A 17756-nucleotide genomic window follows, 5' to 3' on the forward strand; every position below is an offset into this window, starting at 1 on the left:
CAGGTTTTCCACGCGCCCTAGGCTGACGGCGTGGGAAGAACTCCACCTCTATCGGCCACTGGGGGCGGGGCTAGAGGGAGTGGGCGGGGACGCGGCGACGTCATCGGGCGGGGACGGTGCGTAAGTTTGGGCGCCGCAGACTAGCCCCTTAGGCGTGCTGTCACCCCTGCCTCAGAGTCCTGACCTTTGAAACTGGGCTTCGTTTTGTCGTGTTTATGCAACCTCGGGCAGAGGCTTGGAGGCTTTCATCCCCTTACACAACGGTTCACACCTTCAGGTTTATACAAAATAAAGCCAAATTCCCCGGAATGCTGACAGACTGGGTGGTGTCGACCCCTGGTGTTCACGTCATGGTGCCCCCACCTCGGACGCTGCACCTCTCTTTCTCACTCCCGGCTTCAGATTCAAGCCTGGAGATCCCTTTCGCCCCTCTTCCACTTCGGCTCCTTCAAATCCTGAGCACTGGTGTCACAGGTGGATGTAGCTCCCGCCTGAGGCGAGCAGCGCACACACGCGCAGTTCGCAGGCCGTGCTTGGTCGGGGTGCGCGGTGGGGTGCTGTCCGGTGGACTCCGTCTGTGCTTGTTTATCTAAGCGCCGGCAGAAGCTTCCGCGCCTTGCAGGGCCCCTCGGGAGCGCGCGGGACCGGTCGCCTAGGCGACTGGCCTCGGGGCGGGGCTTGGTCGCGGCCCCGCCCTACCCGCCGGCCCCGCCCCCGGCAGAGCTGCGGCTGGGCTGGTGCGCGCGCTCCTGCGCCTGGGAATCGGCGGCGGCGGCGGCGGCGGCGGCGGCGGCGGGCGGGGAGCTGGGCGTGGAGCGCGAGGGGCGGGGCTCGCGGACGGGCGGCACTGCGGGCCCGCGGCTCGGGCGGCTCCAGCGCCTCCGCGCTCCTGCTCACCCTCGGTCCCTGCCGGCGCCGCGGGGCCACATCGCTGCCGGCTCGGCCCATGCCTAGGCCCAGGGCCGCTGCGCCCTAAGCCGCCGCCCCGCCGCCGGCACCCGGGGGGCCTCGGCGGCCGTGAGCAGGGCGGCGCGGGGCAGGTCCGGGCGCGGCGCGGCGGGCGCAGGTCTATGTCGCGGGCGGCGGCGGCGGCGGCGCCCGCGGAGGGACGATGCGCGAGTACAAAGTGGTGGTGCTGGGCTCGGGCGGGGTGGGCAAATCCGCCCTGACCGTGCAGTTCGTGACCGGCACCTTCATCGAGAAATACGACCCCACCATCGAAGACTTCTACCGCAAGGAGATCGAGGTGGACTCGTCGCCGTCGGTGCTGGAGATCCTGGACACGGCGGGCACCGAGCAGTTCGCGTCCATGCGGGACCTGTACATCAAGAACGGCCAGGGCTTCATCCTCGTCTACAGCCTGGTCAACCAGCAGAGCTTCCAGGACATCAAGCCCATGCGGGATCAGATCATCCGCGTGAAGCGGTGAGCGGGCCGGGCCGGGGCGGGCGCGGGCGGGGAGCCGTCTCGGGAGAAGCCCGCCTCGGTGCTCTCCATCCTCCTCCTCCTCCACCTCCTCCTCCTCCTCTTCCTCCTCCTCCTGAATCTCAAATCGGAGCGCTTTGTTTCACAACTAAAAAATTTGGCATCCCGTGAACCCACACAGCACGGCCCTTTGTCTCCTGGACAGCGTTAGTAGCGCTGGTGCAGATCCCCGAAGGAAACAAAGTTTAAAACTTGTAGGGATGGGGGTGTGTGGGGGAGAAGGGCGCTGCGGGAGCAGGGCCAGCCTTCCCTGGGTGGGACGCGCACAGGTTAGGTACACCTTTGCAGGCTTTGACAGCAGACGCTGCACACACGGATCCTGTTCCTAGTGTCAGTTCGACTTCAGTGCTGCCGAGGCGTTTTGCAAAAAATGAACTCTTTAGTGCAAAACTTTAGAGACAGATCAAATTATCTGAAGACGGAACAGCTCGGCAGGGCTGAGAGTATTAGTCTATCGGGGCACAGATAGGGCCTTCATATTGAAAGCACGAGGCGTAACTTTTTTCTTCAATCTAGCCATTTCCCTCCTCTCCTCCCCCAAAAAGGGATTCCTAGAAATAAAGCAAGTTTCTTCAAAGGTTTGACTCAAGCATAAACTAATTTAAACTTAATGCAAATAAATTCTTTCCTGATAAACCTTTCTAAAATACACATTCTGGAAATATGTCTGTTAGCTTAGGTGTTCTTAAGTTTTGATTGTTTTCTGTTAAATTGACGGAGTTTATTTTTCCCTGTAATTTTAAGTTTTAGAAATGTAACATTGCCAGGGTTTGGGTAGATTTTTTTCTAATTGTTTTTTAATTGTCCAGGACTGTCTGGTCTTTGTTAGCTAATGCTGCTAATGCTATGTCATTTTCTTTTTTCCTGTTTTATTCTACCTGTAGTCCTAAATTGGAAGACATGTGCTAAAGATAGTTGTATGTGTATTGTAGGTACAGCACATTATAAATCAGTTTGAGTCTACTAGTTTCAAAGGGCCAGGATCAAGTCCATTCTACTCAGGAGATGCTAAAAATTTTGTTACAGGTACTGGGTTTTTAATGCAACATAGATTAGAAGAAAAGCCCTCTCCCCATTGCCCCACTCCATCTGGTTGAGTATGCCTTTTAAAAGCTAAACTAAAAGATTATTTCTTGTGTTAAATTGTAAATTAAAATACAGTGAATACTCTCATGTTTATTATAATCTGTGACTCTAATAGCGTTTTATTTCCCCAGTCTTTTTTTTTCTTTTTTTTTTGGTACCGGGGATTGAACTCAGGTCCTTGCACTTACGCAGCAGGTGGCAAAACCACTGAGCTAAATTCCCAGCCTCCCAGTCTCTTTTTCTCAAAGATGTGTTATAGATAAGAGATGAACAATTTTGACATTAAGCTATATGTGACATTTAAGAGGCTACATTTAGGTGACTTAAATTCTTAATTATTACCCCCTTCCCTGATACCCCTCAGTTTAAAAAAAAACAGTCTCATCCATTGCCACATGGCAGTTTTAGGCCAAATAATGCAAGTAAATGTTCCAGCTGTCCCACGTTCACATTTGAATGCATACATATAAAAATGTAAAAAAGCACGCAGACTTTGCTACAGGGCTAACTTCTTGACACAAGCCTAGGGGAAAGAAATGACAAAATACTGGATAGCATGGGCCACGTAATTTTGTAATTTCTTATATAGTGCAGATTGCTTTTCTTAGTAATAATACTTTTTTCAGTCCACAGGGTTAGCCTGTGTGCTAGGACACTATTTGTTTGCACTGTGATCCAAAATTCTACTCACCTAGGTACTGTTTTACTCAGTAGTCTCAGTTCTTGACATTGATTAGCTGAATTAGAGTTCAAAACTCTTTCACTGGAATTCAACTATTGTTTACATAAGAAACACTAGCGCCCTTCTATGTCTCACCATAATCTCATCTGGCTTCCCAGTCTATAGTATCATGAACAATTTTAATCTAAAGAGAAAGAGGATTAACTGAAGATTACATCTATTATAACGCCATATATGTATAAGCCATATAGTATTATGGCAGATGTAAGAGTTCTTTAACGCCTCCTATTTAAAAATAAAACATAATTTTCAAATGAGTGAACTTTCTGCTCATTTGGGGACCAATTTTTAAAGGAATCGGTTGTTGTAGGAGGTACTCAGGAATTGCTTCCTGCCCTTTGGCCATTGCGTGGGAGCTGGCTGCTTTACATATTTTATACAACAGTTGTTGAAGAGATTTAATGTTATCGAAATGTAGATGATACAAAAGTTCAGAAAGATTTGGTGGTACCTTACCCAGGACATCACTGATGGAGAGGAGATTTAAACCAAGATCTGCGTAAATCCGTGTATTTTCTGTACCAGTCTGTCTCCTGGCCCATTCAATATCCAGTCTTTCATTCAGGCCAGCACTGTTCAACAGAAATGTAATGTGAACAACTAAATAAGGAATTGAAAAATTTTTAGTAACTGATTTAAAAAGTAATATAAACAGGTAAAGTTAATCTAAGTAATGCAATTAACCCACTATAGTCAAAGGATTGCCATTTCAACATGTTATCATTATTCAAAGTTATTAACAGGGTATATTGTACTTAAACTGTCTTTGAAATCTGGTATGTGATACTTAGAGTACGTCTTGATCAAACTAGTCACTTTTTGAAGTGTTTGTCACAGATAGTTACGGACCAAATTGGATGGCATGGGTGTAAGGTGTATATAGTTTGTGGAAATGCTTATTTCTGTGAGCCTCAGTTTCCTTATCTGTAAAATAGAGAATACTATGTGTCTTTCAGAGTCATTGGATTTAAATTAGATAATGTGTATTAAGGTGCCCAACATGCTACCTGGTACACCGAAACTATTCAGAAAATTCTAGTTGTCATTCCTTTATTAGTAACTTTGTCAGTCCTTTAAATTTTACCCTTGATACAATTGAAACTTTAGAGGAAATCACTTCTAGTAGTAATTGTATTTTGTAATCCAAATTGTATTTTGAAATCCAAACTGAGAATAGGCAAGGTGAGACTAAACAATTAAAACAATCTTGGAAGATATTTTGTTGGTATTCTCTTATAATATTTTATTATATAAATTTATTATATAAATATATTTATAATATTTATTATTATTATATAAATATAATATTTATAATATTTTCCTTTATAAAGAATCTTTTTCTTTTTAAAGGCAAGAAACTTGAAGCATAGTGCTAATCCATAGCCAGACAGTGAAATGGATCTTTTCATTGGACTGTAATAATTTCAGATGTTTTCTTTTTTGCTTTTTAACAACATAAAATCGGCCCATACGTCCTTTATAGGTACACACAAATGCACATAAGACCACTTTGTCAAAGCCAAATGGACCAGTTGAAAATGGTTATCAGTATAAATTCATACGCTTTCTTTAATTTGATATTGAGTGAGATCACCCACACAGAGTGATAGAGGTGCAGAGTATGTTTCAATTCTACTGAAATTAGAATTCTTCTGATTGCATAATTGCTTCTCTCCCCTACCCACCCCCGAGTTAGCTGTAGTCCCAACTTGAAGTATCTTGGAACATGCTACTCAAGGACCATTTGTTTTAAGATAAAGCCCAGAGACCTTCAGCGTGACTTTAAAGCCCAGCATGCTTGTTGCTCCCTGCCTTTGCAGCCACACCTCTTGCAGTCCTCGTTAGATTTCCAGCACCCTGGCCTTATTTTAATTCCCTAACCATCCTTTCTTTGGGCTCTCCTACCTTAGCAGTCTTCCACCTTTTGGCAAGAGTGAATTCCTGCTTACTCTCTCACCCTGCTTAAAAGACTTTTTTTCCCCACTTGAGGAAGCCTCTAACTGAATTAACTTCATTTCTGTCTTCCCACATTAGAACATTTTCATGCCTCATACCCTCTCTCAGCTACACAAACTTTCAACATCAGTGCCCTTTTGCCCTTTCCCTTTCTTTGTAGCACTCATCAATATTTACTTGTTTGACTTATGTGCGGATAGTCTTTCTCACTAAATTTTAAGTCCATGTGGCTAGCATTGCTTCTGGCTCATAGGAAATGATAAAAATATGTCAAAATAAGGAATGTTCAGAAAGAAAAGTATTTGTATTGTCCTTTAGTCTCAGTTTCCCCCAAACATTTTAGTGTTATAGATAGAGGAGATGGTTTTTTAAAGTTGATTTTGCAGATGGAGGACAGAATCTTCCTTCGGTGCTAACTTTCTGTGAGAGTATGTCTGAGTTGGGCTAACAAGAAAAGAGGTAAAGTTTAACATAAACTCAAAGAATCAGAGCATGATGTCTTCCAGCTGGAGGAAATGGCATGGGAAATGCTTAGAATGTGTGTTTGGGATGTCAAATAGACCAGGTTGTCTACACTAGGAACTTACATGGCACTGTGAGGGGAGGTAAGGTGAAAAAAATTAAAGCTAACTTACAGCAGGTGAAAGAATTTGGATTTGATCCTATAGTCAAGGGAAATAAAGTAGTATGGAAGTGATTTGATAATTGGCTTAATGGCAATATACCACTCAGTTTTATAACTGGAGGAACAGTTATAAATATTGTGATAATCCAGTATCTCCATGAAGTGTGAAGATCTTCAATTAATATGCTGTCTATAGGAATAGATAAGAGAGATGTGAGTTTTGTTAAAAATGAATTAATCAAACAGTGGAAGAGGGCAAGATCAAAAGTAACCTTGACATTTTTAACGTAAGTGAATAGGATTATGGCAGAATTCTGGGGGTAATTATTTCAGTTTGGGAGATGGTAATCATATAGATAGCTGTGCCTAATGAGTAATTGGAATATTTGAATAAAGCCTTAAAGGTCAGGTTATATATGAATATAAAGATTCAGGATCATCTCCATAGTTCAGATTGAGAAAATAGATAAATAAAGAGTAGAAATTGATAGATATGGCTAGGAATAGAAATTAGAAATGAATGAACATAGCCAAGGATAGAATTTGAGAGTTGTAAGGTAAACTAGGCTAGAAGGCATGAAGTGTTTTAAGATTAGGGAGAAGGTATTGATTTGTACTACCCAAAAGTTTCTGCTCTTTAAAAGTTATTATTAATATTTTCATAGCATTTAAATAATCATCTGATTGTTTGCCCTTTTCTCCTCAAAATAAGTAGCCATAAAAACCTACTCTAAGGCAGAAGCACATTGCTGATTGATATTTGGCCCATGACTAATTGGTAATGTAGAAATGAAACCAGAGAATATAGTAAATGATGTCTGTCCCAAGTTAGTGAAACTTATGGCGCTCTATTATCAGTCTTTCCCAACAACTAGATAGAGATAAACCAAAATTTAATTCAAAGCTGGGCCTCCAAGGTACAGACCCTAATAACCATAAGTCATTTTTAAAATTAATAAGTACATATCATGAAAATTTGATGACTAAATCGTATCAATCAAACATAAAGAATTAGAGTATGGAGAAGAGGACTAATGGTAAGAGCTGTACCCACTTAAATATATACAAAACTAAGATTTATAAACTGAGGATATGGTTACAAAATAGAATATTAGTGTTAAAAACATTGATAGTATAAAACAGTGTAACTAATAAGTTAGGAAAGGAAAATAATATGAATAGTAACAGCTATTCAAGTGGTCAAAAAGATGAAATTTGTTTTAAAAATGATTCCAGGAGCTCAGTGTTTTTTGTAACCTTTATATCTTTTTTGTCTGAAGGTTTTTTGTTTTGTTTGGTTTTTTTTTGGTACTGGGGATTGAACTTGGGTCCTTCCGCTTGCAAGGCAGGCGGCGGAACCACTGAGTAAATCCCCGGCCCTACTTTATGTCTTTTTTGAAAAACCGTTTGATTGAGCTATGACTGATACACACAATGCTGCACATATTTAATACATACAACTTGATTTGTTTATAAACATGGATCCATTAAACCACTACCCCAGACCATCGTATAAACTTGTCTGTCACTTCTAAAAATTTCTTTCTGCCCTCTTTATTCATTCATTCATTCTTTCATTCTCTTTTTTTCTGGTACAATACTTAACATGAGATCTATCTGCTTAGCAAATTATTAAATATATAAAACAATATTCTTAACTAGAGACACCATCAAAGAATAGATTTGTAGGACTTTAACTAAAACTTTGTATGTCATGTTTTCGGGTCCAAAATTTTTTCCTAAAAGGGAAATCTTAGTTTTTGCTGCATTGTAAAATCAGAATATTACTATATAGTTTCCTCTTTGCCAGCCCAGGACTGTAATTTTTAAAGTTCACTTTACAGATAAGGGATGCTCTACCTTCAGCTCTAATATTCTGTGTAAGCGTTTTTCTCTCCAGTTGAAGAAAGGAGGAACTGGGTAGAGTTTAATAATGAACCTTAAAGAATCAACAGCTTTGACTTTAAGCATTTTCTCATTAAGATTTTGATGATAATTGCATCAATAAAATCTGTAATCAGAGAAATCATTATAATGATTTATGTTTTTAAGTGGAAGGGGGCCAAAACAATTTAAATAGCTAGCTCCCAACCATTCTCCTGCACATGAACAAAAGATACCAGTTCCCCTTGCAATACTCTGGTTTCTCTTCAGATCGTATAAATCTTTCACCGTTTACCAATTCTTGCATATTGAGAATCTAGCAAAAGCATCAAATGCACAGTTTGAAAGGTGACATGACTGTCATGACATTCAGACCATTAGCAAGGGCATGGTGTTGACTTTCTAGCTATATTTTAGGAAAAATCATAAATTAATTACTAAGCATGAAGGAGGACATAGAGGAACTGATTAAAATGTCTCTAGGTGACACTCCCAACAGAAAGAACCAACATAATTAGAGTTTTTATTTGCTAACTTTTCCCAGTAGTAATACACTTGAATAATTTATTGTAGGGGAAATTATATATGGCACATTAAAGTATATATATTTATACATATTTGTAGTCAAAGATCTTTACCCAAAAAATGTGTATACTACTTAATTTAAGGGAATTTTTTTCAAGTATATTTTTAATGTTATACTGCTTTTCTCACTATCTTCAGAACCTAGGCCCTAAGGGAAAAATGAGTAACTTCACTCTGGGTTTTCTTTCCTTCTGTTTTGACTTTATCCTATTATTTGTTTCTCTTATCTTTTTTTAAAGGTACCTATATTTTTCAGGCCTATCGTAGTAAAAGATTTGTGAATTCAGGGCCAGGGATTTAGCTCAGTGGTTCTGCCACCTACCTTGCAAGCACAAGGTCCTGAGTTTGATACCCAGTACCAAAAAAAAAGAAAAAAGAAAAAGAAAAGAATTGTGAATGCTATAAATCTTTTGGGAAAATATTCGAATTTGAGTAGACTTTCAAAGATAAAACTTAGAGGCTGAATAGTTAACAAAAGTAAACATATAGGCATAGGATTTCTTTTTAAGAAAAGTGTGATGACATTTTAATGGCATACAGAAATATGCCATAAATATTTTTGCCTTTGTTAAATTGACAGTTGTGGTTCATTTCATTAAAAAAAAGTTCTCAGCTTTAGAATTAAATATACCTTTATGCTTTACCAGATCAAACTGAGCTTTTTAGTAGATTGATATCAATAATGGTAATGCTATGAGCTTAGACATCTGCATTTCATTAATGTATGTAAGTAAAACATCAATACAGTGGTACCTCAGCTCACAAATTTACTTCATTCCATGATAATGGTGATGAAGGCCCCATTCTTGTTCGTGCAGGGAAGGTGGCCATGGTCCTCTTCATCGCCCAATGTGGAGTTCGCAAATGGAAGCAAAATTTTACTGAATGCTTCTGTTTGTGAACCGAGTTATTCACAAACAGAAGCATTTGTGAACCTAGTACTGTACATTGGTAAAGTTTAAAGAAATCAAAATATCTGAAAATGGAAGAGTTCAAGTTGCTAACATTTTATCATGGTATTTACTGAATACTAAATAGATTGAACTTTGACCACCAGAAAGATTGAAACCTTTTTGGAAATACTGGGCCCAATATTCTATATAACCTTTATTTTTTCCTTAAAAAAGCAACATTTCAGTTTAAATTGTAGGTCGTTGCTGTAAAACACAAATGTTTTCAATTATGTTCATCAGGACAAGGTGTGTGAATCAGTCGTCATTAGTGTATTGTACTAAGTCATGGTTTGGGAATGTCCTAATTACTTAAGTTTCTCATTGCTGAGGCTTAATACCTGATACCCCAAATTAAAGGAGGAATGGTTTATTTTAGCTCACAATTTGTAGAGGTTTTGGGATGACAGGAGAAACAGTTCATGGCAGGCAGGAAGGATGCAGCAAGCAGCAAGCCTTTCTTTCCCTTTTATCCCACCCAGTCTACAAGCCTATTGGATGGTGCCACCCACACCCAGGGTAGGCCTTCCCATCATCCATACCTAGAGCATTGCCAAACCAATTGGTAGACTAATCTAGTTATCACATCCTTAACCCATTATCACACACCTATGATCCAGCCACTCTCAAAAGCCCCACCTGGAAGCTCATGAGGCTTTGGGGACATTTTAGATATACAGTGGTACCTTGGTTCATGAACTTAATTCTGTTCACAATTCTGATCAAAAACCAAATTGGAAGAGAATCAAATCCAATGATTAGATTCAATGTTGACTTTATTGAGAAATTTGATTCAGTTCTCATCCAATTCGATTTGCAACCAGAATCATGGAAAGAATTAAGTTCATGAACCAAGGTCCAAAGTAAACTATAACATTCCACCTCTGGCCCCTAAAACACTCATGAGCTTCCCTTTAAGCAAAATGCATTCAGTCCATCTCTAAGGTGTTGCCAATATCCCAACAGTTTCAGCATTGCTGAAAAGTCCAAGTTCAAATTCTCCTGTGAGATTTAAGGCAAACTTCAAGCCCCTATGAAAATGAGAAGAAAGTTAAACACTTCCAACATACAGTGGCACAAGATAAACATTTCCATTCCAAAAGGTACAAATAGCTGGAAAGAAAGGAATGGGAGTGTTGTGGCTTGTGTCCAGATGTCCTCCCAAAGCCTCATGTAGTCTTTTTTTTTTTCATGCAGTAGCCTTTTTTGAAGGTGGCTGAATCTAGAATGTATGATGCTGGGATTAAGGGCATGTGATTACTAAACCAGTACGTGTGAGTGATTGGTTTGGCACTGCCCTTATCCCAGTAGTCTGGATGGGATAAAGGGGGCAGAAAGATGCATTTAAGTTCTCTTGTTGCTTTTGCTGCTTCCACTGCCATGAACTATTGCCCTTCTGCCAACTTGCCTTGGAGCCAGCTGATAATGGACTGAAACCTCTACTAACTGTGAGCTAAATAAACCTTTCCCCCTTTAACTTTGGATGTTGACTATTTTGTCTCAGCAACGAGAGAAAAGTAACACAGGAACCAAACCAAGATCAAAATCCAGTAGGGCAAAATATTAAATCCTGTAGTATCTAGCATACAGGGAAGTCTGGAAAAATGTGAACTCCAAAGGGCTTGGGTGGCTACATCCCTGTAGCACTACCTGTGGTTGTATCCCTCATGGCTTTTCACTTGGGCTGGCTTTGCCCCCTCTGCATGGCTTTCCTCAGACCATCTATATTCCTGGCTTCTCCAGCTTTGTGGGAGGGGGGTGTCACCTGCACTTTTGTCTTCACACTCACAGCTTCAAACACTACCTGCTCAGAGCCACACTGGCCTCCCCAGCCTTCTTTTGAATTCTAGGTGGAAACCTTTCTGACCCCACAACTCTTGCATGCTGTATACACCTAAAACTAGCACCATGTGGTTGATGCCAAAGTCTGCTGCCAGCTGGAGCAGTAGCCAGGCTTCCTTCTCTCTTGGATATAGGAGTCTAGTGGCTGGATTGTTGAGCACTCTGAACCCATTCCTGAGGAACAAATTCTCTATGCCTCCACCATTCTGGAACATGGTTCTCTGGGGCTCACCTCTGAAAGCAAAGTCTTTCACTTTTGCAATTTTGAGCCTGAGAAGCTTGGGCCTCTCCTTTTCCTCACATGCCTTCAGCAAACAAGTTCTCTTCTATTTTGACTTTACAGATCCTGGGTTTATAGGAGCCTCCTTTCTGATGAAATTCAAACCTTTTAAAATTGCTCAGCTGTGCCATTTGTTCTTGATTCTCAATGTAGAGCTGGCTGAAACCTCCCTGACAAGCTCAGCATGGTGGCACATGCCTGTAATCCCAGCACTTGGGAGGATGAGGCAGGCAGACCACCATGAGTTCAAGGCCAGCCTCATTTACATAGTAAGTTCAAGACCAGCCTGGACTACATAGCAAGACCCTATCTCAAAAAAAAAAAAACCTGACAAAATCCGTGCCACACCCTGAATGTTGAGCTGCCTTGAAATTTTCTCAACCAGATCAGTTGGTCTGCTATCCTTAGTCTCCTTCAAAATCTCACAATATGTGAACAAGATGTAGACAAATTTTCTGCCAGAGCTTAACACTTATGGCCTGGACTCCAACTGCCAATGGAGTCCTTGTTCCTAACTGAAACCTTCCAAGCCTGGTCTTTTTCATCTGTTTGTTTGTTTGTTTTGTTTTTTAATGAGTATTCTGATCTTCTGAGCTCCAACAAGAATCTCATCAAGTTCATTTTACAGCATTGACTTCAACCTACATCTCCAAACCTTTCCAAACTCCTCTCACAAACCACTTCTAAAGGCTTCCAAGTCACATAGTCAGGTAGTCACCACAACAACCCCACTTCTCAGATACCCAAATCTGTCTTAATCACGTTCCCCATCGTTGAGACACAATACCCAACATCCTCAGCCTAAAGGAAGAAGAATTTATTTTGGTTTGTAGAGGTTTCAGTCCATAGTCAACCAGCTCCAAGTCAGAATGGTATGGTGCAAAAGCCTGAGCAGAGAAAAGATGCTCACCTCAGGGAGTGAAGGGAGGAGCTGGGAAGGAAAATAACCCTCCCAGGCCAAGGCCCCAGTGACCCACCTTTTCCAGCCAGACTCCACCTAACAGCAAGTCGGTTATAAACCCTTGTAATCCAATCACCTTCCACAAACCCCACTTATGAGTGCATGAGGCTCTTGGGGGAATCTAGATAAACCATAACAATTATTATCTATCACAAAACAAAATATTAGGGAAAAATCTGTTGTCTTCTGCTGGACTGTTCAGCAGTGGTTTTCACATTTTTTTTAACCAGGGCCATCAGTAAGAAATAAATTTTATATTACATATATATTATATATAGGCATGAATACAAATAACTAAAACCAGTGTTTCATGAAACAGTAAACTTGCTTTGTCACCTATATTACATTTTGTATTTATTCTTTTCCATTTTATTCACTTTTTGAGTGCTCTTCATAACCCACCAAGAGATCTCATCACACATTATTTAGAAGCACCATCCTGAATCATTTTTTTCTAAGAACACTAAATAGAACTATCTGCTTAATGTTTTAAAATGAATTATCTCTCTCCTGCTTTTCCAGTTTCCTACAAAACTATGCAAGAATATAAAAATGAAGTAATTTTCTAATGTTCATTACTAAATGCTATTGCAGTATAGAGAAAGATAGCATTTAGTCACTGAACAAAAAATACTGATAGTGTAACTTTTGAGAAAGCAGTTAGTACTGTTTGCTATGTAGAACTGTGAGGTTGTATTTCTCCTGGTCTTATTCATTCTAGTAAAGCAGGACAGCCCATGTCTTCTGGAAAACCAGAATAGATCAAGGGATATTATACAAGTTGAACATCCCTAGTCCAAAAATTTCAAATTCACAATGCTCCTAAATCCAAAACTTTTAATACACCAACACAATGCCACAATTGAAAAATTCTGACGGTCAAAATAGAGGTGCATTAAAAATACTGTATAAAATTACTTTCAGGCTATACATATATAAGGTGTACATGAAAGAAACATAAGTGAGAGTCATGTTTAGACTTGGATTCCATTCCCAATGTACCTTATTATGTATATTCAAATATTCTAAAATCTGAAATCTTTCTAGTGCCAAGCATTTCCGAAAGGAAAATCTCAATCTGTAGTAGGAAAATCTCAATACTTGGACTTAAACGTGTGATTGCAAGATCATCCATTACTACAACTAGTTGTTGAGGAGGTTTGTGAAAGTCTGCTGCATTTGTCCAGGAGGGTATTGATTCAGTAAAATAGATGAAGACAGTAAAATAAATGAAGAAGACCATAATTATAGTATCTTCAAATCACTTGGTAAAGTTACCCAAGAGAATCATTGTGAACCTTTACTTAAAACGTTTAAGAGTGTTATTTTTCATGCTTTCCATCCCTTCAAAATTAATAATTCAAATGTGGAAGTCCTACATCATATTAATAATTCAATACATATTATTATTTTATTCTTTAGTAGATGCCTTTACAGCTCTCTGTAAATAAAATATTAAGAGTGTTTTTCTCTACAAATTGGTTAGAGAATTTTATTCTAAATTCTAAATATATCTGTCTTTTGGTTTCCAATGAACTTAACATATTTTACATACATAAATATAATAATTTTATAACACAGAATTTTTTTTTCCCTGGTACTGGGGATCGAACTCAGGGCCTTGTGTTTGCGAGGCAGGCGTGGCACCACTGAGCTAAATCCCCAGCCCTCTAACACAGAATTTTGATGTGCATGCTAATCATCTATGAAGATAGTTAAGTTTTAATGTGGTTAAAGCTGCGCTGCAGCACTTACTAGTTATGTAATTAAGGGGAAGTTAATGTTTTCAGCATTTTCATTTCCTTGTCTTAATGTAGATATGATATAATAACTAATGAGGTATTGAATATAGTGTTTCTTTATGTAGTAACCCTAAAACGTCAATAATAAAGTTTCAACAGAAATGTGAACAAAACTCAAGCATTTATCTGTCTTTTTAAGACAGCACACTGCCATGTAATTTCTCAGGAATTAGGTTCAATTGCCTTTTTATATCTTGACAAATTACATACTGAATCTGATACCACATTTCCATTTTGTCCATTATTTTCTCCTGTTTTAAGCCCTTGCAGAAAGTGCTACAGCTCTTAGAACAGACCTCAAGAGAGCTCTGTGCCTTGTGCCTTTGCCTGTCCCTAGAGACCTAAACATGTTGGCTGTAAGCGGTAGCAGTATGTTTTTGGGCTCACAAGGAATTGGAGTAACTTTTAGTACATGTACTTCAAATATAAAAATGGTATATAGAAAATAATTGGCGTGTAATAGTATTTGTTAAACAATACTTAAAAATATTGGTAGTGATAATAAACCTTTTTTAATATCAAAAATTATGCATGAGATGAAGATAATTTTAACAATTTTCATTATAAAGTGTTGGCAGAGCTCTTGATAAATCAATTGCAGAAAAAGTTTATGTGTCTTTGTATAAAACTTTTCACTATCAACATCAGAAAATATGGTTTAAGTCACCTGATTTTCATAGCATTGCTGTGGGCATTGTGAAAAATAATTGTAAGATACTATCTTTATCTTTCTGATATGCCAAAATGTACTGTCAATGAATATGTGTTTGACAGTTTTGACTTAGACAGAAATAACAGTTTTTAAAATAATTTGATTTCTAAGTTTTTAAATACTTTTTCACCTAAAACATTGCTTTTACTAGGCCACTTTTTCTAAGAAGTTTTTCATTTCTTGTAACTCATTACAGAAGGTCAGGAGTTTGACTATAGGACTAATGACAACAATTACATATGTACTTTGGCATATGTCTTAACCTGTACAGGCTGCTGCACCAAAATACCCTAGCATGGGTAATTTTAAATAATAGAAGTTCATTGCTCACAGTTCTGGAGGCTGGGAATTCCATAGTCAAGGTGCCACCAGATTCAGTGTCTGGTGAGTCTGTTCTTCATGGATGGTGCCTCTTGCTGCATCCTCTTACTATGAAATGGGCGAATGAAGTCTCTTATAAGGGCACTGATACCGTTTATGAGGGCAGAACCCTCATGACCTAATCACCTTCTGAAGTCCCCACTCTCCATTCTGTCACATTGAGGATTAAGTATCAACATGTGAATTGGGGAGGATAAACATTAAGAACACAGCAGTATAGCTAGAATTTTTATCCTCTCTATCCAAGGCGTAACTCCTCTCTCCCCTAAATGGCACACATATAGATATATATAGATATAGATATATTGTTTTCTTTTTCCACTTTGGGAACCAACAACTCAAACTTTGGCTATCAGTATTATTGGCTGGTAAAGTGAAAGACTGGATGACCTTTTTAGGACAAATAGTTAAATACATACATGTGTGAAGGCTAATTGGGAAGTTTACTAGTACATTATACATATACATGTTAGCTAACCAGACTAAGATTTTTAGTGTACTTTTTAAGAGCAGGAAATGAAAGAATTTCTCAATATGTAATTCAGTTTTGCGGGCTGGGGATTTAGCTCAGTGGTTCCACTGCCTGCCTCACAAGCACAAGGTCCCATGTTTGATCCCCAGTACCAAAAAAAAAAAAAATCACTATGTCATAAAATATTGGGGACTGGGGATTTAACTCAATGGTTCCGTCGCCTGCCTCGAAAGAATAAGGTCCTGAGTTCGATCGCTGGTACCAAAAAAAAGAAAAGCAAAACCAAATAAATAAAATATTGGGCCGGGGATTTAGCTCAGTGGTTCTGCCGCCTGCCTCGCAAGCGCAAGGACCCGAGTTCGATCCCCGGTACCAAAAAAAAAAAAATAGGTAATTCAGTTTTTACATAATACCAATGACACAAATTTTAGTGGTCTGGCATTAAGAATCTTGTGTCTGCTCTTGTCTCCGTGGCCAACAACTAATCTTGGAGTGCGGTTACCTTTATTGAGGAAAGCTGCAGTCAGAGTGACATCCCCGGAAATGGAGCTGCCACATGGAGCAATGTGTTGGGCGGATCCTCCATCCGGGTGTTCGAGCTCAGCAAGGAGAATGCCGTGAGCCATAGCAGCCTTGACCCTGAGGGAGGCAGCCAGGGAGCTGAGTGTTTGCCATCTTTGCCTAGCAAATTAGCACCTTAATTATGGCAGCATACCTTTCAGTGGTATCTTAAAGGCTGTTCTTGATGACAAAATGTTTGTTCCTAAGGCCACACAAACATGCCCTCTGATTTTATAGAAAGAAATACCATATATTTATGGAGGCAGAGAAGGCAGTTTCTTCCATTGCTGTCATCAGCACATCCTAATCTTGAAGCTGTTCTTCTAAGGCCATCCTGAATGGCTTCTAACAACCCCCTGTATTGTTTCCCTTGAGTAAGTACACTGCTTTGATCTATTTCCTTTCCTCCAGAGGTGATCATGTACCTGGGACAGTTCAGGTTAGGCTTGTTGTCCTGCAAATTCACTACAGCCAACCCTTTCCATTTCAAAAGTGTCTCAGTTACATAGTCACTCAAAACTCTTACCTCAAACTCGTGTTTTTATAATCTTGACAATTTAAATCTCATCTTTGCATGTAATTTAGTGTTGTCTAAATAAATAGTATCTTCTTTGACCTGGCCAGCATCTTTACTGCTTTTGTTAATTTTGTGAATCCTCGTGAATTGGAAATTTTTCTCAGTTTTAAAAGAGGACATCTTTTTAACTGAGTGTGCTGGATTAAAGATAGCTACAGATTCTTTGACACAACTTGGATTGAGGAGTAGGATCTATTTCCTTTCCCTTTGAGTCTGGGCTGACCTAGGACTACTTCGAATACAGTCTTGCAGAAGTGATACTTGCCCCATTGTGGGCCTAGTTTCTAAAAGGATTAGCAGCTTCCACCTTGTTCTCTTGGAGCCCGGAGCTGTCCTGTAAAACGTCTAGCTCCTTTACAGGAGCACTCATGAAGAAGCCCTGAGCCTACTTGACTGGCGGAGGGAGCTCCCTCTCGGCTGTCCATACCAGTGTGCCAGGCCTGAGGTGAAACCACTTTGACCCTCCATCCCAGCCCCACCCAACCTAGCTGTATACCTGAGTGGCCCAGTTAATATGATCTGGAACAGAAAATTCACCCAGCTGAGTTCTGCTCAAATTCTTGACCCCAACATCACAAAGTAAACAATAATAAAATAATGTTTAGAGCCATTAGTTTCAGAGGTAGTTTTTATACAGTTTTAGTTATCTGGAGCAATAAGACATTTTTTTAGATAAGCATGTTGACATTTTAGGAATTGTTTTGGTAAAAGAATACTGTTGACCCTTTGGATTTCTTTATGAAGATCTTTTAAAAATATTTAATGAAAATGATTAAGTATTTTAACTCTTAAAAGAAGGTAAATTGATGGAGCCTCTTTCATCTCCCCTTGAAGTTTGTCCAGTGTCTTTCTGCT

The 17756-nt window shown here is 39.7% G+C and overlaps 1 protein-coding gene across 1 annotated transcript in view; it reads left to right on the top strand.

Annotated features, from left to right (window-relative positions):
- The first annotated feature begins 839 nt into the window (after positions 1-839).
- The window catches only part of Rap2a (RAP2A, member of RAS oncogene family), a 42898-nt gene continuing 25981 nt past the window's right edge, over positions 840-17756 (top strand). The window contains exon 1 of the mRNA XM_004870851.4: positions 840-1425. Coding sequence (XP_004870908.1) covers positions 1112-1425 — 314 coding nt within the window. The 5' untranslated portion in view covers positions 840-1111. The remainder of the gene's footprint in view (positions 1426-17756) is intronic.

This window comes from Heterocephalus glaber, unplaced genomic scaffold (assembly GCF_053883595.1).
Source record: "Heterocephalus glaber isolate CG9 unplaced genomic scaffold, H.glaber_assembly_v1.0 deba00001577, whole genome shotgun sequence".
Classification (NCBI taxonomy): domain Eukaryota; kingdom Metazoa; phylum Chordata; class Mammalia; order Rodentia; family Bathyergidae; genus Heterocephalus; species Heterocephalus glaber.